Source organism: Erpetoichthys calabaricus, chromosome 13 (genome assembly GCF_900747795.2).
Source record: "Erpetoichthys calabaricus chromosome 13, fErpCal1.3, whole genome shotgun sequence".
NCBI lineage: Eukaryota > Metazoa > Chordata > Cladistia > Polypteriformes > Polypteridae > Erpetoichthys > Erpetoichthys calabaricus.
In genome coordinates this window covers 89,959,098-89,981,932 of record NC_041406.2, presented here as the reverse complement: position 1 = coordinate 89,981,932, position 22,835 = coordinate 89,959,098, and the positions used below count along the sequence as shown (strand labels likewise).

At 42.7% G+C, this 22,835-nt stretch overlaps 2 protein-coding genes across 2 annotated transcripts in view; both read left to right on the top strand.

The window, feature by feature from the left end:
- Positions 1 to 8,164, top strand: part of LOC114663776 (cytosolic non-specific dipeptidase-like) — a 42,672-nt gene extending 34,508 nt beyond the window's left edge. The window contains exons 10-12 of the mRNA XM_051935714.1: positions 90 to 231; positions 1,068 to 1,215; positions 7,777 to 8,164. Coding sequence (XP_051791674.1) covers positions 90 to 231; positions 1,068 to 1,215; positions 7,777 to 7,846 — 360 coding nt within the window. The 3' untranslated portion in view covers positions 7,847 to 8,164. The remainder of the gene's footprint in view (positions 1 to 89; positions 232 to 1,067; positions 1,216 to 7,776) is intronic.
- Positions 8,165 to 15,747: 7,583 nt separating this feature from the next.
- LOC114663466 (beta-Ala-His dipeptidase-like) overlaps positions 15,748 to 22,835 on the top strand; it is a 43,126-nt gene continuing 36,038 nt past the window's right edge. The window contains exon 1 of the mRNA XM_028817214.2: positions 15,748 to 15,871. Coding sequence (XP_028673047.1) covers positions 15,824 to 15,871 — 48 coding nt within the window. The 5' untranslated portion in view covers positions 15,748 to 15,823. The remainder of the gene's footprint in view (positions 15,872 to 22,835) is intronic.

Genomic DNA, 22,835 nt, shown 5'->3' with positions numbered 1-22,835 from the left:
CCCATATTTTAAAGTTTTGCAGACTTTCAATAGTACATCCATCAGGCAGATCTCATGTAAAATGTTAATATACTTTTTTGCGTTTTTAGGTGACTGATTATTTGAATTCCATGTTTGCACTGCGGAACAGCCCAAACACACTCAAAATCAGCATGGTGATTGGAGCCAAGCCGTGGCTTGCTGATTTCAAGGATCCAATCTATGTGGCTGCAGAAAGAGCCATTCAGAGGGGTAAGGTTTGTAATGATTATAGGTTATAGTGATCCCAATCACATCAAAACCCACATCACATCAGGAACCTGGTAGGACAAAACTTTGCATTGCTTTCAGAAAGCTGTTCACAGGGTGTTTCAATCACATATCCATCATCAACTGCCCCTGCTGTGCTGGACTGTTTTGGACTTTGTTGTTAGTGTTTATTGTTTGCTTTGTTAGTGTTTATTGTTTGCTGTTAGTGTTGTGATTTATTATGATTGTCGGGGAGCTGTTCATGTATGTGGCTCTGGTTATTGTGTGTGTTCTTTTTTCGTTGTTTGATTACTATATTTCATTGTTAATTATCTATTCTTTGTGCCACTAACAGTGTTTCTGTATGTGAGTGTTGTGTGTATGTTGGGTCAAGGCTGTGTGTGTTCCGGGGGTTCTCACAGTAAAGTAAACAAATCCCTGTCTTTGGACGCTTTGAATCTCCGCGTCCCCACAACCGCTACATCCATTCAATTGCCCTTACCACAGCCAACTCCTCATCTGCAGCTGACTTCACAGAGGAGAGCCACATTCCTCACCGGGTACTCAGAGCTGCAACAGGAGTCGCCGTGTCACTTGCAAATATGTCACCAACAATACCCTTGTATCTGGTCCCTCTGGTAAATTCAATATTAAACACCGGGCCTCCTGACAGTCTAAAAATCTCATTTACTGCATTCTGTCTGTTGCGACTTATACTACTGTGAAACCACATAATTGATAAATGGTGTAAAAGTGTGAAAAATTGAATTAGAACAATGAAAGGGTGTGATAAACCTGAAATATCACAATGTCTTTCTTCTCTTGGCTTTTGTTTCTAGTGTTTGGCTTAAAGCCCGACCGAATCCGTGAAGGTGGTTCTATCCCAGTGGCAAGGACCCTCCAGGATGTCACAGGCAAGAAAATCATAATGCTCCCAATTGGAGGATATGATGATGGTCTTCACTCACAAAATGAAAAGATGAACCGGTAAGATTTCAACAACAACAACATTTGTTTCTATAGCAGGTTTTCATACAAATGATGGAGCTCAAAGTGCTTTACAAGATGAAGAAAGAAAAAAGAAAAAATATAAAAATAAAATTAGGCAATACTAATTAACAAGGAATAAAGTAAGGTCTGATGGCCAGGAAGTACAGAAAAAACACAAAAAAACTCCAGAGGGCTGGAGAAGAAAAAACAAAATCTGCAGGGGTTCCAAGGCCATAAGACCACTCAGCCCCCACTAGGCATTCTAGCCAGCATCAATGATCTTAATCAGTCCTCATGGTTTTCAGGCTTCTCATGGAAGAATAAGATGATGATGGTCATGTGGACCTCTGGCCTTCAGTCCATCAATGGAGACATCACAGTGCCCTGATCAGGTGGTGGTGGTGCAGATTGGCATCACAGAAAAGCAGAAAAAGAACAGCAGGGAAATTGGGGGTTAGTATGGATTGTGAAGCCATGAAAAAACCAAAAATTAAATGCATATACAGAATTTCAGGGTTACACTAAAATGAAGCTATGAGAAAGCCATGTTAAAGTAATGAGTTTTTAGGAGTTTTTTAAAGTGCTCCACCTTATTAGCCTGGCGAATTTCTATCGGTAAGCTATTCCAGATTTTAGGTGCCTAACAGCAGCAGTCCACCTCAGCACTTCTTTTAAGTTTAGCTCTTGGAATTCTAAGTAGACCCTCATTTGAAGATCTGAGGTTACGATTTGGAGTGTAAGGTGAGAGGTAGTCTGAAATATAGGATGGAGTGAGATGATTGCAGGCTTGTAAACTATAAACAGTATTTTAAAGACAAGGAGCTTTTAAACAAGGCATGACATTGGAACTTGTTCTAAATCATAAAAGAGAGATCTGTAGGTGGACTGGGTGTGATTGTATGTTTTACACCAACATGCACAGAAAAGAGACAGACGCCACTCTGAATGTGGTTAAAAGTTAAAACTGTGACTTTAACACTTATCCCACAATATGATTCACATTGTGATTCAGGCTTCATGATACAATATTCCCATGATATGAAATGTTTAAAAAAGAAAAGTATATTTACTGTTGCTTATTATTAGACATTCATTAATTCATACATTGTAATGTAATTAAAATCAGTGTGCAAGTACACACGTTTTGTACACCGAAGGGAAGAAGAAAATTAGCAATAAAAAAATGGTAATGAACAATAGGCCATAAAAAAAATCACGAGTGGCAGCGCCTGTCTAAGCAGGATCGGGTGCAAGACGGGGACCACCATTGCAGAAAGTGCCTGTTTACTGCTCTGCTCCCCCCACACACACATTCACACACACTGGGCCAATTAAGAATTGCAAAGTCATCTAACAGGAACGTCTTTGGTACGTGAAAACAAAAAGAAAATGAAGTACATGGAGAAAACTGACACAGATAGTGATAACGTAGCACCTCGTGGCAACTGCTTTATAAAATGAGCTACTTAAATTCATGGAGAAATGAGAGCATTATAAGTAGCAAAAGAACAAAAAACAAACAAGTAATAAAAGAAAACTGACTGGAAAAAAAGTGAGGATGTGGAATTAATTAAAAGTAAGCTTAAGAAATTAATTTAAAACAACGTGAAACCAAATTAAATAAAAGGTGTAGAACTGAAATGACAGATAAAAGTGAATCGTGAAGTCAACCTAAAATGTGAAGGTGTGAATGCCAAAATAAAAAATATGAACATTGAATTATCCCAATAACTGATAGTTAAAAATGACACCTAAAATTGTGAGCAAGTATTTTATTTTAAATATGTTTTACTTTCAAATAGTTGGAATGAACCAATAAAACTTGAGATGATGCACTGATACTGTGATTACAGTGTACAGTATGCATTTATTTATTTGGCTGACACCTTAATCCAATGCGACTTACAACATTTATTTTACAATTGGTTATACAGTGCATCCGGAAAGTATTCACAGCGCATCACTTTTTCCACATTTTGTTATGTTACAGCCTTATTCAAAAAAATGGATTAAATTCATTTTTTTCCTCAGAATTCTACACACAACACCCCATAATGACAACGTGAAAAAAGTTTACTTGAGATTTTTGCAAATTTATTACAAATAAAAAAAATTGAGAAAGCAATTGAGGAATTAAGGCCAACTCCCGCATGGAGTTTGCTAAAAGACACCTGAAGGACTCTGAGATGGTGAGAAATACGATTCTCTGGTCTGATGAGACCAAGATAGAACTTTTTGGCCTTAATTCTAAGCGGTATGTGTGGAGACAACCAGGCACTGCTCATCACTTGTCCAATACAGTCCCCACAGTGAAGCATGGCGGTGGCAGCATCATGCTGTGGGGGTGTTTTTCAGCTGCAGGGACAGGACGACTGGTTGCAATCGAGGGAAAGATGAATGCGGCCAAGTACAGGGATATCCTGGACAAAAACCTTCTCCAGTGTGCTAAGGACCTCAGACTGGGCCGAAGGTTTACCTTCCGACAAGACAATGACCCTAAGCACACAGCTAAAATGACGAAGGAGCGGCTTCACAACAACTCTGTGACTGTTCTTGAATGGCCCAGCCAGAGCCCTGACTTAAACCTAATTGAGCATCTCTGGAGAGACCTAAAAATGGCTGTCCACCAACATTTACCATCCAACCTGACAGAACTGGAGAGGATCTGCAAGGAGGAATGGCAGAGGATCCCCAAATCCAGGTGTGAAAAACTTGTTGCATCTTTCCCAAGAAGACTCATGGCTGTATTAGCTCAAAAGGGTGCTTCTACTAAATACTGAGCAAAGGGTCTGAATACTTAGGACCATGTGATATTTCAGTTTTTCTTTTTTAATAAATCTGCAACAATTTCAAAAATTCTTTTTTTTGTCTGTCAATATGGGGTGCTGTGTGTACATTAATGAGGGAAAAAATTAATTTAAATGATTTTAGCAAATGGCTGCAATATGACAAAGAGTGAAAAATTGAAGGGGGTCTGAATACTTTCCGTACCCACTGTATCTGTCTATCTGTCTAAATGACTGTGAGAGAAAAAGGAGACAACGCTGATAGAAACAGCACCCCCTCTTGTCCCATGGCGGTACTACATACATTAGGTGAGCCAGAAAAATGATCATCTGGTGCTCATGCGTGACACACCATAGACATCTATTCCATCAGAAACGTATCTCTATTCTGCAAGTTAAAGAAGTGAATTGAATCCATGAAATATGGAATGATGTTCATGATGTTTAGATAGATAGATAGATAGATAGTAGTGCTATCTAGCCACTCCAGAGCCCTGAATCAAATGACATCTCATGTACTGCTCCTGTGGATTTTACACCATCCCCGTATTTCCACTAGGCTCTTTGCATTGGGTCCTCCCGACTTGCATTATCAGAGACGCCTCACTGCATTGCTTTATTCCAGCAGGCAAAAGTGAATTGCAAATTGCAGACAATATGTCAAGGGTTTCATTTGATGGCCTAGAATAATTCACAGCGGCTAACTTGTTGAATCGTTCACTTTGCACTTTCCCCTAATACACTGCATTATTTTCTTATTATGTTGCTGTGTATTTAGCTGATGGCCTTATCCAAGGTGACATATGAGAACAAGAAATGTTACAACTCTTTGCAGATTTTCTTTGTTTCTTCAGTTGGAGCACAGTCCAGGTAAGTGACTTGCTGACGGCCACACCTTGAGGCAAAGGTGGAAAATGAAAAAGCAACTTTTGTGATTTAAAGTGCAGGTGCCTTGTGCGCTACATGACACAGCATCACTAATATCTTCACTTTGTATTCAGCTTGTGATGGATGTACTGTATGTCTTGCTTTATGATGCCTCCTTTCTGATGGTATCCCAGCATTTCTCAACCTTTAAGTATTTGCGACCCGAGTTTTCATAACAGTTTTAATCGCGACCCCCTAACATTTTTGTGAAAGGAGCCCACTAATACCAATTTGTTCTTTTTTAATTAATGATATATCATAGATGCATATTTTATTATACCTACTTAACTTTTATCGACATTTATCTAACTCTATATTTATTTTTCTAGTGTTAGAATGTAGTTTAAGTTAATTTGTTTTGGTTTCAATAGATGTATTTTTCATAATTTCGATTCTTGTTTTCTTTTTTTCACATCTTTGCGCCCCACAGTTTGAGAACCACTGTGGTATCCAATGTTACATATACCCTGCTATTCTTTCTGTGACTCTGTGAAGTGCCTTGAGCATAAATAAAATGCATTCTTATTCTTATTACTAGGAGGCTTTGCCCCCTGCTCGCTTTGCTCGTCAACCCCCAGGCCTGCGCTATGCGTTAGCCTCTTTGCAATTTTGCCGCTCACGTATGGGGAAGTGGATGTACAATTTAAACAGATTCTTATTTTCATGGGAATTGTTGCATATGCATAATAGAACTAACTGTTTTACATTACAGCGAGTATTTAACCATATTAAAAAATAGTAAAACATAATAATTTGAAAGTAAATTATGTTTCATTTTGCGTTAGAGTTATTCGTTGAGTTATGTGATTTCGTTCTGTTTGGCTTTGAAATTAACATGCAAATACTTTTTAAACTTACACTCTTACTGTAAAACTTCAGTAACAACTACACTGGTCAACAAGCATTTTGCTACTGGGATTCTTTCACCTGTACTTTAACAAATTTCACTTGCTGACTCCAAATCTGAAAACCGTTTTCGTCCAGCACGTCCCGTTTTTTTAGTTATGATGTTCCAGGTCTTGGACAACTAGGGTGACTAGACAGTAAAGGCGATGCGTTTCAGCATTTAAGAAATAAGTTTGGTCTCGAGAAAAGTGAAGACAAAATTAAGGAAGGTATTTTTGTTGGCCCTGAAATCCGTGAACTGATGCATGACGAGGAGTTTAAAAGGAAACTGAAGTCAACTGAATCCGCACCCTCATTCGTGCAGGTTGTCCAGAATTTTCCTGACAGTCACAGAGCAGAGAATTATACTGAGCTTGTGGAGAACCTGCTGAAAGTATATGCCGAATGTCACTGAAGACGCATTTTTTACATTCTCATCTCGACTTTTTTCCACCAAATCTAAGCGATGTCAGAGATGAGCATGGGGAAAGATTTCATCAAGATATAAAGGTGATGGAAAACTGATATGGGGAAAAATTCACTCCGAGCCTGATGGGTGACTACTGTTGGTTCTTGCAAAGAGAGATGGATGTGCAGTACAAGCACAAAAGCGAGTGCCTCTAACATTTATAGGCACGCTGACCTCACTTTTATATCGAGGTAAATTGACATAAATATACTTTAACGTGTCTCTGGTATCGTCTTCTGGTTTGTTTACAGAATAAACACATCAAAACAATTTTGGTGGGACAGAGTCCAAACTCCAGATATCGTGTTGATATATTATATTGATATTCAAAAGTGTCAAAATGTCAATGATGTGCATTTCAAAAACCTGACGTGCTAGCTTAAGTCAGATTTCATATATGAAATCAGCGTTAAAAAATTAACAAAGAGATACTCTGAAGTTCCCAGAAGCAAACAAAAAATATTTTTTGTAGACCAGTGCAATTTTTTGAATTAAATTTTCGTCAGTATCGCATTGAATTTTGATTCTGTGTTTGGACTTTCATCGTGACAATGCAACGTATAACCGGCCGTGACTGAATTTCGTTTTCTTACTCTCTATTACATAAAATGACTTTTTTGAATGTTTGTCAGTTGTCTTTGCAAAAGCTATTCTAATGGGAAACTGTTAACTTTTTAACACGACTGGCATATCAAGATCTCCTTTGTTGTCTAATGTTATCCCCTGGAGATGGACTACATTACCTTTCTTGGATACATCCTTCTTTCTACAGTAACTCGTGCGGTGGAAGACCCGACGGTGTTAACGGTTGTAGATATTCTTCGTGATATTGTAAATTGATGTTTTCATCTTCTGCACCATCACCACCAACTGTTTCAGCAGAGTCTATTGATACACATTTAACCAATTTGACATGTAACCGATCGACAGTTTTCACGTTAATTCGTTTGACTTCATCGTTTCTCGGTGTTAGGATTGCCCGTGTACTTATTTCTTCTGATAACCCTTCGTGATGAAATTCTCACAATAAGATTTGGACATAATACATCTTCTTTAATTGGGACCTTAAAGTGAGGAAAACGTAAAAAATGTTTAGAGCTGAGAGCGCAGGAAGTGTGTCTGACAAAAGCATTCACAGAATGAGAGCTGAGAGGACCGTGGGCGAGGTTAAATATGTTTGAGAGGAGGCCAGGACTTGGAAAAATCGTTTCCAAAAAGTCTCATTTCATCACAGGATTTTTTTAATATTATTATTATTATAGGTGCCTGTGATTTTGCAAAATGATTGTGGTGTCCTCAGAACTGTCTCTAAATCACGTATGAGCTCTTGAAATTCTCCCACATTGAACAAGTCCCACATCCGTAGATAAGTCACTGCCTTCCTTCAGTGGTTCAGATTGAGACTTTGGGTTCTTGTGGATATGTGAGCAACAGAAATTAGACGGATTAATGCTTCTTCATAGATCTCCCCTTTGTATTTCTCTCCTCCAGGTACAACTACATTGAGGGCACAAAGTTGTTTGCCGCCTACCTACAAGAGGTTTCCCAGCTTAAAAGATGATCAGCCTTTGATATGGAACAGTATGAGCTGGATTTACCGAGAAGGCAGCTTTACTTGTCATCTTTAAAGAGCAAACTGGAAAAGCATCACACTTCTGCATAGAACGGCAAGCAGCAAATACGAAGAAAGGAGTTGATGGAGGCGCACATTAATGGCCGCTGTGTCTAGCGAGTAATGAAATGCACTCTTAACAATGCAAAATACAATCAGTTAAATTATACCTGCTGTATCTATGACAAGATGGCAGTTTCCTGATCCTTAATAGTCTACAGCTACAAACAGCAATAATAATAAAACATCCATACTTCATAGTTCAAATGATCTCATCTGTCTCGATTATTTTCGTTGTGTTCCTCAGGCCCACAATATCACGATATGCACCTTTGAAGTCTTGCGGCGGCTCCACAGGAAGGCGAATCCTTTCAGCACCAAGCTGGGACTTTGGAAATGGGGTCTTTCTTTCTTTTGCTGTGAGGTCACCTCCCCACACTAAAGGAGAACAGCAGTGACTTTCCTGACTAAATAAATGTTTTTTACTCAATGCGCCGTCATTTTGTCTCGGGTGCCAACCCGGGCGGTCCATCGTGTGGTGGGTGCGGCTGAGCGCTATCGGCGCATCTTCCTAACCAAGTCTGTGGACTTCGTGAAACTCTGGATGCAAATTATGAGAGAACGTGCAAAACTCTTCACAGAAGACACCTATTAGGTCAACAGGTCTGACACTCCATCTTCTCCTTTTCTTCCTCTTAAAGTCGGCATCAGAATCCACAGTTCTTCTATCCTCTTCTGTGATAATTGTGACATGGGCGACTCTGACCCAACACTGTCACTTACTGACTAGCAGAATATCACAGAAGGCCACAAGTCGAAATGTCTTTTCGGTCGCTCACCGTGTGCATGTGGTATCTACGGGGCAGAGCCGGGCCTAGTGGCAGGACCGTTTGGGCGAGCAGGGCAGTCGCCCGGGGCCCCATCATTTGAGGTTTTTGTTTTTTAAGATCAACGCAAGCTACGTATCTGTACTACGAAGTTTAATGCTAAGCTTACTGCCCTTTCCCGGGGCAGGGACACTGCAACAGGGAACTGGGGCTTGGGGCGTTCGCTATGGCCAGGGCCCTGTTACGACACCCCCCCACAATAAATAGAGTGCTCTCGTCGGAGGAGACCATTCCATTCCAGACCACAGTTGCATTGTGAGCGTGGGCGCGGATTTCTCCCCATGTTTTTCTGTCGTGTATAACGCTTTCTTCCCTTTTTTCGCCTTGGCATTGGCCTCATCGTACTCCACTCGTAACTGCGTCTTATTCACGTTAGCAGTTTCGCACGTACCATATTACAGTAATCCCTCCTCCATCGCGGGGTTTGCGTTCCAGAGCCACCCGCGAAATAAGAATATCCACGAAGTAGAAACCATATGTTTATATGGTTATTTTTATATTGTCATGCTTGGGTCACAGATTTGCGCAGAAACACAGGAGGTTGTAGAGAGACAGGAACGTTATTCAAACACTGCAAACAAACATTTGTCTCTTTTTCCAAAGTTTAAACTGTGCTCCATGACAAGACAGAGATGACAGTTCCGTCTCACAATTAAAAGAATGCAAACATATCTTCCTCTTCAAAGGATTGCGCGTCAGGAGCAGTGACTGTCACATAGATAGAGAAAAGCAAACAAATCAATAGGGCTGTTTGGCTTTTAAGTATGCGAAGCACCGCCGGTACAAAGCTGTTGAAGGCGGCAGCTCACACCCCCTCCGTCAGGAGCAGAGAGAGAGAGAGACACAGTGAAAAACAAACAAGCAAAAATCAATACGTGCCCTTCGAGCTTTTAAGTATGCGAAGCACCGTGCAGCATGTCGCTTCAGGAAGCAGCTGCACAGAAGGTAGCAACGTGAAGATAATCTTTCAGCATTTTTAGACGAGCGTCCTTATCGTCTAGGTGTGCGAACAGCCCCCCTGCTCACACCCCCCTACGTCAGGATCAGAGAAAGTCAGCACAAGAGAGAGAGAGAAAAGTAAGATGGGTAGCTTCTCAGCCATCTGCCAATGGCGTCCCTTGTATGAAATCAACTGGGCAAACCAACTGAGGAAGCATGTACCAGAAATTAAAAGACCCATTGTCCGCAGAAATCCGCGAACCAGCAAAAAATCCGCGACATATATTTAAATATGCTTACATATAAAATCCGCGATAGAGTGAAGCCGCGAAAGGCGAAGCGCGATATAGCGAGGGATTACTGTAATATGAAACACAGTTATCCATCCGGTGCTGCTAAATGAAAGAAAAAGGCAGACGATGTAGCCTTTGAGACACAAAAAGGAGCTTTGGTGAAATTTGTCGTGGCCGAAAAGGTGCACTCTCCTACTGATTCCTTTGAAAACCGACCACAAGTAAGTAAAGATTTTGTAAGTGTCAAAGCGCCAAAAATTGATTTTGTTTCTTGAGCTTTATTCTGGAATGCTCTTTAGTCCAAGTTTTAATTTGGTAGAAAAAAAATGGAAAACGGTATAAAAAACTCACTTTTTAATTGTGACAAAAAAATAAAAATGCTCTAAAATTTATAAAAATATGCACCACTGCACTGCACATTTTACACACGCTGGGCTTAGCTACATACCTCCACGCGGTGCCCATTGGAAACAGGTCAAATCTAGCTGAACTGTAGCTAATACTAAACGCATTAGGGCCCCCACAGTCTAATTATGTGAACGGCCCTGCTAGAGGTGTTTCCACCTGAGGCAGGAGGATACATTTGCGCCCCTGTGTATATCATTTTTTTTATTACTAATTAAGTATTAAATAAAAATAAATGATTTTGAGAACAAAATAAATGTATTAATTATTAAATTAAAAAAATCACACAATGCAGTAATAGTGCAATAGTAATAGGAACATAAAATTGCACATATTAAAAATAAAATCACACCAACCTTAACAAAAGAAAAACAAAATAAGTCACACATGAGATACATTAGAATATTACAAATTTTTCAGTAATTTATTTTAATAACTAGTCATTTAGCCCGTTACAATAACGGGCGCTAGAACAGTAGTGCATAAACATTAGTAGCAACAGTCTGTATTAAATGGCAAGGGACTTTGACCTCATTCTTTTTGTTGGTCGTATTTTTCTTTCTATCAGCCTTTCTTTTGTTGATGTCTACTTGCTGAGCTGACCGTTCTTCGTGGGCTGCCGCCGTGTATTGTGTGTCTTTAATTTTCTGTGACAGTAATACTGTCTTGTACGGCTCTATTCAATAAAGGCGTTCGTAGATAATTTAGTTCAAATGGCTCTGGAATATGTGAATAGCAACAGGTGCAGATCTTTATTTACGTGCGCCTTTATTCGCTGCGCCCAATTGAGGTCGCCCTTTTGAGGCTCGCCTTTTTGTGCGCGCCCTTATTGAAGGATACCGTCTTGTACGTTCGCTGGCTTGTACCTCTGTACGTCCGTAATACACCTTTAATTTTCTCTGGCGGTAATACAGGCGTGCGTGTCGGTAATATGCCTTTAATCTCCTCTGACACTAATACTGGCTTGTATGTGGCTGTAATATGCGGCACTGTATTGTGTACCTTTAATTTCCTCTCGCAGTAATACTGGTTTGTATTTCCGTAAAACGCCTGTAACTTTCTCTGACAGTAATATCGCGCATGCGCACTTCACCAGAAGACACCCACACACGGACACCTGGACGCACATAGAGATTTTATATATACAGTAGATAATACTTTAGACCAGGGGTTCTCAAGGTCGGTCCTGGGGGCCCACTGTGGCTTCAGGTTTTTGCTTCAACCGGATTCATAATTAGAGACAACTAATAACACTGATCTCAATTAATTAGCTGGTATTTTTTCTCTTATCTTATTCTACATTAAGAAAGCACAGCAGCATGATTTTTATATTTATAAGACATTTAGAAATATTTCTGCTTTTGCTATAGATTTAAATGCTTAATTCCCTTTTGTGGTTTTCATTATATTTTGCCCCTTCGTTGTATCTTGATAATGACAATTAAAAACGAGCAGAGCAGACACCCAGGCAAACAACACTGAATCGTGAAAGGCTACTAACTACTTTAGCGTTAGACCCACTAATTAGAAAACAATGCATTAATTAAACAATTCGAACACCGGGAAAAAACAATGAACATCAAGATGAAAATATTGTTAAAAAGAAAAAAAAAAACATCATTCCCATATAACTGCTTAGTACATTTTAATTTTTTTTTCATTTTAGCTAACTTAGTTTTCTAATTTCTATATTGTTCCCAAAACACACAGAATCTGGGAAATAACCATTCACTTAATTAGCCCAGGATTCCCATTAAAAACAGAAGCTGGTTGGAACAAAAACCCGCAGCCACAGTGGGCCCCCAGGACCGAGGTTGAGAACCCCTGCTTTAGACAAAACAAAATTGAATATAATTGTTGCCTTATTAAAAAGCCTTAAGCAATTCTCCTTTGGCTAAGCTCTCCTTCTCAGGGGTGGGGTTTGATTTGTCTTCAATATTCTTTTTGTTATAAATTAATCTATTTGTATGGAATGATTACAATAAAATTAATAAGTAAAATTTTAAAAAAATAACGGCAAATTCAGAACACATGGAAGGTGAGGAGCAAATGCGCTCTCTCCGCTCTCCGCTGTAACGTTCTTTCTTAGCCAAATCTATGCGTGTAAAGAATGCTGATGAGATATGAAACATAACCAGAAGTCAATGTGCATACCGCAAACTGAATATTGAATAAGCTCCTCTTTGGGTTCATATATTTGTAAAACTGACTCAGAAGGAGTCACCGGCCAGCAACCTCACCCGCACGTCTCTGTTATAATGGAGCAGCAGTGGAGTGGTGCGCAACGAGCGATCGCCGTGAAAGTCTTTTTTATAAGAACGGTGACAGTGTGACAGCTGCGCAAAGGGAATTTCGGCGTCATTACCAGTTAGGACGTCCTGATCGTGTCCCGTCTGCTCATGCGATTACAACATGGGCGTGTAATTTGGAATAAAACGGGATCAGCCTTAAAAGACAAGTCTCCAGATGGAGTCACTTCGCATCCTGCCCGACAATCGATGGCTGCTATTCGACGCTTGTTTGGAAGGCGCGTCATTTCACGAAACGGTGACATTCCATGTCCTCACATCTCACTGCTTGTGATTTTTTTTTTTCTGTGGGGACATCTTAAACGCCAAGTGTACCGCACACGTCCTGCAGTCATTGCTGAACTAAAAAGTCGGATTGCAGAGAAAATCGCTGACATTCCTCTTGACGTGTTACGTCGAGCAATGCAGAATTTCAACAACAGCCTGTCAGTGTGTGTACGGGGAAATGGACAACTGCACCTTCATGATGTTTTCTTCAATACATAAAAGGAACATTAATTGCAGATCATGTACAATACATTTCATCATTGAGTGTATTTTCTAATGTGTTTATTCGTGCATTTCCCATTTCCGTGCGCCACCCTGAGGTTAAGGCAGTCAGGCGCACTATATAAGCAGCTGTCTTTAAAAGAGACACCAAGGTGAGATTGTACAGTACATGAAGAACTGGATCTTTCGTTTAAAAAAAAAAAAAAAAAAGAAAAAGTTTTTGATTAGAAAAATATAACATGGACCAAAGATCTGAAACATCTGGTAGTCTGCTGGCCTTTGCCTGTCTAGTTTGGTTGCCCGGAATGAATTAATGTGTTATGAATGTAACTGAATATCCTATGGGCGGCACGGTGGCGCAGTGGGTAGCGCTGCTGGTATCCGTCAATTAGGGCGCGCACATAAAGGCGAACTTCAAAAGGGCGACCTCAATTGGGCGCAGCGAATAAAGGCAAACGCAACAAAATTACAGAAAATTTATTAGATAAAGGCAATGATTGAACGTATAAAAAGGTCAAAGCAAGAATATTAAAACATCCAATTAATTAATGCATGAACTTCTAACGAACTACTTCTAACGAACTATTTCTAAAGCTCTCTATATTTCCTTGTTTTCAAAATTACAGAAAATTAGATTAAGGCAATGACTGAATGTATAAAAAGGTGAAAGCAAGTTACACTTGAAGCTGTAGATTATGTGCAATGCCACGTAGATATTCGAGATGCGGTCTATTAGCATAATCAAGGACAATTAATTTAATTCGCTCCCAAGGTCATCCTTTTGAAGCTCGCCTTTATTTACGCGCGCCTTTATTCGGCGCTCAATTGAGGTCGCCCTTTTGAAGATCGCTTTTATTTATGTGCGCTTTTATTCTCCGCGCCCAATTGAGGTCGCCCTTTTGAAGATCGCTTTTATTTATGTGCGCTTTTATTCTCCGCGCCCAATTGAGGTCGCCCTTTTGAAGATCGCCTTTCTGTGCGCGCCCTTATTGAATAGAACCAGCGCTGCTGCCTCGCAGTTAGGAGACCTGGGTTCGCTTCCCCGGGTCCTCCCTGCGTAGAGTTTGCATGTTCTCCCCGTGTCTGTGTGGGTTTCCTCTCACAGTCCAAAGACATGCAGGTGAGGTGGATTGGCGATCCTAAATTGTGCTTGGTGTGTGTGCCCAACGGTGGGCTGGTGCCCTGCCCGGGGTTTGTCCCTGCCTGGCGGGCATTGGCTCTAGCAGACCCCCGTGACCCTGTGTTAGGATATAGTGGGTTGGGAAATGACTGACTGACTGAATATCCTAAGAAAATCTAATCACATTAAAGAAGTAAATGTTTAAAATATAGACTTCTAACAAACTAAAACATACAACAAACAAATTGTGTCAGCGAGCCCCAAACCCCCAACATGAACACACACAGGTGTTCAAATAGAGGATGGTTTATTCACCAAATCCTCCACAAATGCACAAGTGATCTCTCTCTCTCTCTCTCTCTCTCTTCCTACAAATCACAATTCCTCCTTCCGCGTATCTCAGAGCACCGCACTGCCCTCCACCAGTTCAGTGTTGCCCTCCTTCCTCCCAGCTCCATCTTGCCTGGGTAAGGGAGTGCGGTCCGTTTTATTAAGGACCCGAGAGTACTTCTGGTGTCAGGACCACTGCCCGATGGAAGCACTTATGGGTCACGTGAAAGTCTATTAGAGCAGGGTGCTTGTCTTCCTGCAGCGCCATCGTGACCCCCCACTGGGCACTGATCTCTGGGGCTGCTGCTATCTAGCGGGTGGGGGGGGTGTGGGGGGGAGTAAAAAGCCCCCAACAATGTCTTTTTTTTTCCATTCTGGTCCTTCCTGATCCCCTTCTCCCCCCGGGCAGGGATGCTTATCTGCCTGTTAGGAGCCTCCTGTCCCCTCTTCTGCCCATCCTGCCCATGTGGCATCTACAATATGTGTTTATAATGCGTAAAGTCCATCTATCCATCCATCCATTTCCCAACCCACTGAATCCGAACACAGGGTCACGGGGGTCTGCTGGAGCCAATCCCAGCCAACACAGGGCACAAGGCAGGGAACCAATCCTGGGCAGGGCGCCAACCCACCGCAGGACACACACACACACACACACACACACACACACACTAGGGCCAATTTAGAATCACCAATCCACCTAACCTGCATGTCTTTGGACTGTGGGAGGAAACCCACACAGACACGGGGAGAACATGCAAACTCCACGCAGGGAGGACCCGGGAAGCGAACCCAGGTCCCCAGGTCACCCAACTGCGAGGCAGCAGCGCTACCCACTGCGCCACCGTGCCGCCCAAAGTCCATCTATTACTATTCAAATGTTTAGTTTTAGGTACTGTGCACCAAAGCATAGCCATCTTTACTTTCAAATTGGACCTTTGTATCTTGTGGAACTTTACCTGAGAGTGTAAATAGTGTCTCCCTCCCCTGATTAGTATTTACTGTTCTCTGTGTCCAATATGGAAACCATTAAATGCTGCTGTGGGTCCACCCACATGAGACCCCCCCCCCCACCCTTGTTTATTTAAAGGGGAAAGAGAAAAAGTAAAGCAGGACGAGAGAAGAAGAAATCTTTGTGGAAACAAGCGGAGAGAATGAGGAGAGCTGGAAATCGCAAAGGCGTCTGCAACATGAAAATCCTGGTAAGTCACCTCAGTCGAAGTCGGGGAGGAAGATGGCAAAAATAAAAGGGCAGCTATAGGACGTTATTGGGTTGCAGAAAACTCTTTGATACATGGAAATAGCAGACAGTAAGTAAACACGAACAAACCAAAGTGCTCTTTGCCCAGACAGAAAGGGCCTTGTGTATAAAATGCTGAGCGTTTAATTATAAGGCTATTGACCAGACCAGTGAGAAATGTGTACAGACAGTTAGATGTGTTACCAAATGACATGGAATATGCAGGGCTGGGCAAACGTAGGTTTACAGTTGTGAGTAAGCAAAACACAAGAGTTTCTTCTTGTCTTATTATTTATTAATTATTGTATTATTTATTTGTCTTCTTCTTATTAAAGTGTAGCAATCATAACCTGCACGTCATTTTTCGCCCAAACAACGGGCAACCTGCTTTCGCCCACCCCTGGGTACTGATTTGTGCTGCTGGCTCGGTTACGGTTTGTGTGGAGTTTTCGTGTTCTCCCTGTGAAAACTGTCCCGGTCTTCTGGTTTCATTCCAAATCCATTGTAAATGACCATCCCGGCTACAGACAGACACCAAGGACTCACGATGTCCAAAACACACACACGTTTATTATATTCTTCCTTATTTATAGCACACCATGCATACAGTACATCAGCACAATACTCAGTCCCCTTTTCCTTTCCTTTCCTTTCCTTCTGCTGCCTCCAGTCTCTGGCTCCTGACTCCGGCTCATTCTTTTATAACGCCCCAGATGTGCTCCGTGACGATCTTCCAGGTGTGGCAGACGTGCTGCAGTCCAGGGCTCTAGAATCCTCTGGGCGCCCCCTGGTGATGGCCACAGACCCCAACAGGGTTGAGCTTCTAAGCCCGTGTTTCTCAAACTCGGTCCTGTGGACCCCCTGTGGCTGCAGGTTTTCGTTCCAACCAGCTTCTGTTTTTCATTGGACTCCTGGGCTAATTAAGTGAACTGTTATTTTCCGGTTTCTAATATAGAAATTAGAAAGCTAAGTTTTGGTAATATATATATACAGTGGTACGTCGGTAAACGTCCTTAATCTGTTCCAGATCCTTTGACTTATGCCAAACAGGACGTATACCAAACAAAATTTTCCTATAAGAAATAAAGGGAAAATGATTAATCCGTTCCCATGAAAAAAAATCGTATTATTATTGGCATATTATACATTGAGGGTGGCACGGTGGCACAGTGGGTAGCGCTGCTGCCTCGCAGTTGGGAGACCTGGGGAGTTTGCATGTTCTCCCCATGTCTGCGTGGGTTTCCTCCCACAGTCCAAAGACATGCAGGTTAGGTGGATTGGCGATTCTAAATTGGCCTTGGTATGTGGGTGTGTCCTGCGGTGGGTTGGCACCCTGCCTGTGATTGGTTCCTGCCTTGTGCCCTGTGTTGGCTGGGATTGGCTCCAGCAGACCCCCGTGACCCTGTGTTCAGATTCAGAGGGTTGGAAAATGGATGGATGGATGGATAGTTTCAGCCTTGTGCCCAATGCTGATGGGATGGACTAAATATTACTACAGCATTTGCTTATTTGGTTGACACCTCTATTCAAGAATAACTGTCCCCCGCAGCTCCACCTGCGTAATACTGAAACAGGACAAACTTTAAAAATCAATTAAAAAAATGTACTAATATGTATTGAGAAGAATTTCTATTGATGGCTTTCGTAACCGAGGGCCTCTTGATGTACAATATTTTTGGTTTTGCTGTCGGGGGTGAGAATGTAGCTGAGATACCTTGCCAACCTTCTTACATTTTTGGCAAAGAGATCTCTGGCCAAGCGGAAGTTCAGTATGCTCCAAAGTCAAACGTTGGCACTGTATCTGATCGTGTTCGGCTCTGACGGGAGAGCGTCCCCTGTGTAGGGAGAAGATCACGTGGCTGTGATATCTCTGCCGATGAGCAGCTACCCTCTAAAACACACAGAGCTCTGATTTCTCTCTCGAAAACGTCAAACGTTACTCCTTAACAATCTGGAGATGATAATGTCTGCTGAACAAACCGGTATCGCTAGCTAAGCAGAGGCGAGGTGCGCTCCAACACGTGGCGAGATGTAGAGTGACTGAGTGAGGAGGGTCCCGCCCGGCTCCCTAATCCTGAGGTCCCGCATCCCCCTCCCCTCAGCCTGCAGCCACTCTCATGGATTAGCACATATAAATCGGTGCAGCGACCGAACTACAATACTTAACGCAATGAGAGAAATCACAAAATCAGCTGGAATGTTCAAGCAAATTCTAGAAAAAAAATCCGGTCTAAGTCCGTTAAGTAGTTCTCTCGTTCACTAGCTAAGCAGACGTAAGAAACGCCCTGAGGGTGGCGCGTGAGTGAGGAGGGCCGCGGCCCGCTGCGTCTCTCTCAGATTTGTGCAAATAAATCGGTACCGCAAGCAAACTGTGATACTTAGTGCAATGAGAAAAGTCGAAAAATCAACCGGAATGTTCAAGCAAATTATAAAAAAACACCCGATCTAAATCTGTTAAGTAGTACTCTCGTGAAAAGTGGACAGACAGACATTGGATTTTATTTACAGAGAGATGACTTACAACATTTATGATACAATTGGTTCCATTTCTTTTGGTTTTCCAGTCGGAGCCCAGGCAGGTCAAGTGATTTGCTCAGGGTCACACAGTGATAGATATTTTATTAATCCATCCATCCATCCATTTTCCAACCCGCTGAATCCGAACACAGGGTCAAAATTCCAAGGGGAAATTCACATGCTGAAAAGGCTGCCACTCTCGGTGGCGCCTGACCCTAACCCTGACCCTAACCCTAACCCTAACCCTGAGTCATCAATTCATCAGTGGTGGCAGTAGTGGGATTTGAACACACAGCCTCAGGGTTTGAGGTCCAAAGCCTTAATCACTACATCACAGGTAATGAATGTATAGATGTTGTTGCATGCGGCTGGGGGTGGTACCCAGCCGGGACCCTCAAGAGGACCAGAGGAGGGCTGTGAAGCTCAACCCTATAGGGGCCCGTGGTCACCGCCAGGGGGCGCCTCAATGCCTTTGGAGCCCTGGACCTCGGCACTTCCACCACACCCGGAAGTGCTGGGGGGAAGAGGATCGGGGACACCCGGAGTGCTTCCGGGTACGCAGCCGGCACTTCCGCCACACTGGGGAGTGCCGGTGGAAGATTGCCGGGTAGCACCTGGAGCACATCTGGGTGATTATAAAAGGGGCCGCCTCTCTTCATTCAGGACTGGAATCGGGAGGTCAAGAGACGAGGTCTTGAAGGAGGCAAGGAGGTGGCCTGAAGAGTGAAAGCAGGCATAGTGTGGTGTTGGCCTGGACTTTGGGGGAGTCTGTGGGTTTGTGGTGCACTTATTATTGTAAATAGTGACTGTAAAATAAACGTGTGGTGGTGCTTTTAAACATGTCTGCCTGTCTGTGTCCGGGGCTTGTTCCACAATGTGTACAGTATGTCACAAAGATTAGCACTGCTGCTCACAGCTCTGGGCTCACAGATTAGTTTGGACACTGGCCGTGTGGAGCCCGCATGTTCTCCCTGTGTTCCTTTGGGTTTCCTATTAGGCCATATTAGTTGATTCTAAATTAGCCACAAATAATAACATGAGTGAATTGTACTGTGTTACGATTCCTAGCAGATACAGTACAGCTTTGTACCCTGTGCTGACAGATTACGGTGATTCAGGCAGTATGTGGATGGGTGGAGAGGATTGTGAGCTGATCACTTTCTTATTTGCAATGGTGATGGACGGGTTGACAGACGAGATTAGACAGGAGTCCTCATGGACTATGATGTTTGCTGATGACATTGTGATCTGTAGCGATGGTAGGAAGCAGGATGAGGAGACCCTGGAGAGGTGGAGATCTGCTCTAGAGAGGAGAGGAATGAAGGTCAGTAGGAACAAGACAGAATACATGTGCTGTTCCATTCCTGTGATGTCTTTCATTATACTGACGCATACAAAAAAGCACTACATAAGATAATAATGAACCGATCACCACTTAAGAGACATAGCGCCAAGCAGTTAGTGAGAGCCTGGTCCAGTCTGACTGGGGTATGCTTTACGTTGGGTCTGCTTGTTTGACTTGTATTTGGGTAAAGCAAAGATCTGCAGATAGAATGGCATCCTGTCTAGAATCAGGTGCCTGCCTTGTGCCGAAATGCCTGAGACGTGGGCTCTTCATTTCAAATCAGGCGTGACTCCCACCCATTACATGTAACTCTTGTTTTAATTAAGTATTTCCCTCACTATTTTTGAGATGGTTCCAAGCTTACCTGGATGGAGCAATATTGCCCCTGGAATGAATTATTGCAATCTGGGGCTCTGTAAGCACCAGAAGGAAAAATAAAACAAGTGCAATGCACACACACACACAAACACATATATATATATATATATATATATATATACAGTATATATATTGTAAGACGCTAGGGGTCGCTGTTGTCCATGAAACCCAACAGACAGACGCTCAGGACACAGGATAGAAGCACACAGAAATATTTTAATGCTTCTTCTTTTAAGCAGTGCCTCCAAAGCACCCCAGCCACAATAAACAGGCAATTAAATAGACAATAAATCGATAATTATACACACAAATCTCTCCTTCACACTTACCAGCAAGCTCTGCCTTCTACCTCCCAACTCCGGCTCGCTTGCTGGGTTCCCATCAGTCCTTTAAATAGTACTTGACCAAACCGAACTCCAAGTCCCAGGATGCCCTGCGGGAATCTGGGGCATCACTACACTCCAGGGGAGCGGCCATCTAGCATTTTGAGGGAGGCAATGTCCTGGAAAAGCAGCCTTCCCCCATCCTTCCATTTCAGGGGTGTCCCAGCCGGGTTGGGCTGCCTGCTGTCCATCACTATATATATATATATTGGTGGGGGAAGTAAAGTTTTTTTTGTGGTGTATGGTGTCCTTCAGGTGTGCCAGCTTAATGAATACAACCCACCATAAATCATCTTCCATAACCTCAAAAAACCTTCAGCATGCAGGGAAAAATATGTCTGCTAACTTGGTTTAAGTTTTTTCCCCTCCTGTTCAAAGGTATGCGGGTCACCAGGGATATGGGGTGGAGTGGTGGCTCTGAGGCTAAGGATCTGTGCTGGTATCCCAAAGGTTGCCGGTTAGAATCCCCTTCACTGCCAAAAGAGATCCTACTCTGCTGGGCTCTTGAGCAAAACCCTTAACCTGTAATTGCTCCAGGGGCGCTGTACAATGGCTGACCCTGCGCTCTGACCCCAAGGGGTATGCGAAAACTAACAAATTCCTAATACAAGAAATCGTATAAGGTGAAATAAAGAACAAAAAAAAGGGTGTGTGTCCTTATGCAAATATTGTAGCTTCGTACTTTACTGTTTTACATTTTACAGTTGTTTACCTTTGCTATTTAACAGTTTTACGGTGTGTGGGTGTGTTTGTGTGTGTCCTGCGGTGGGTTGGCACCCTGCCCGGGATTGGTTCCTGCCTTGTGCCCTGTGTTGGCTGGGATTGGCTCCAGCAGACCCCCGTGACCCTGTGTTCGGATTCAGCGGGTTAGAAAATGGATGGATGGATGTAATGTATCAGTAAATGGTATGTAGCATATTTTGAAGGTAGAAAAATATCGATTTTACAGAACTTGGCTGTAAAAAATAATGAAATGTATTGTTTAAGATACACAGGTAATTTTCAGTAGAACATAAAGTAACTTTCCTTTTTTTCAGAAAAGGTCTTTTACTTTCACCATTTACAGTATTTTTACCATTAAATTTGCTGACATTTTTTACAGTGTAGATGTAAAAGCACTATATGATAGATAGATAGATATGAAAGGCACTATATAAGAGATAGATAGATAGTGCCTTTTATATCTATCTATCTCTTATATAGTGCCTTTCATATCTATCTATCTAAGACATAGATTGATACATAGATATGAAAGGCACTATATAAGACAGACATAGATAGATAGATATGAAAGGCACTATATAAGACAGATAGATAGATATGAAAGGCACTATGTAAGAGATAGATATGAAAGGCACTATATAAGACAGATAGATAGATATGAAAGGCACTATGTAAGAGATAGATAGATATGAAAGGCACTATATAAGAGATAGATAGGTAGTGTAATAAGGCGTTATATTGCGCCCGACCCGGCACAGACTCATACGGAGGCCCGTGTAAAACACAAACAAAGACATTTATTTTCTTCACCTGTGGGGCACATCTTCCCCGTGAACCCCACAGGCCCACAGTCCCAAATAGTGGTACCACCACGCCTCCCCATCAAGCTTCATCCTTCTCCTCCTGACTCTGGCCACTGAGTGGTGGTTGCTGGCCCCTTTTATAGCCCACCTGGAAATGCTCCAGGTGCTTGATCACCTGTTTCCGGTTGCACTTCCAGGTGGGGCTGAAGACTCGTCCAGCCGGGCTCAGGGACCCATGCAGCGCTCCCTGGCGACCACCTCAGATCCCAACAGGGCTGTGGAGAACTCCATCTCCCATGAAGCCCTGCGGGAGGTATTGAGCAGCCCATGGATGCTCCCCCAGAACATATGTTGAAGCGGTGTCCTGGCCAGGCATGGGACCCGGCCGTCCACCACAATAGACAGATAGATAGATCTTTATTTGTCCACATGGGAAAATTTGCCTTTTTACAGAAGCTCTTTGAATAAATAAATACATAAATAGGTAGACAAGTTGGGCGACACAGTGGCGCAGCGATAGCGCTGCTGCCTCGCAGTTAGGAGACCCGGGTTTGCTTCTCGGGTCCTCCCTGCGTGGAGTTTGCATGTTCTCCCCGTGTCTGCGTGGGTTTCCTCCGGGCGCTCCGGTTTCCTCCCACAGTCCAAAGACATGCAGGTTAGGTGGATTGGCGATTCTAAATTGGCCTTGGTGTGTGCTTGGTGTGTGGGTGTGTTTGTGTGTGTCCTGCGGTGGGTTGGCACCCTGCCCGGGATTGGTTCCTGCCTTGTGCCCTGTGT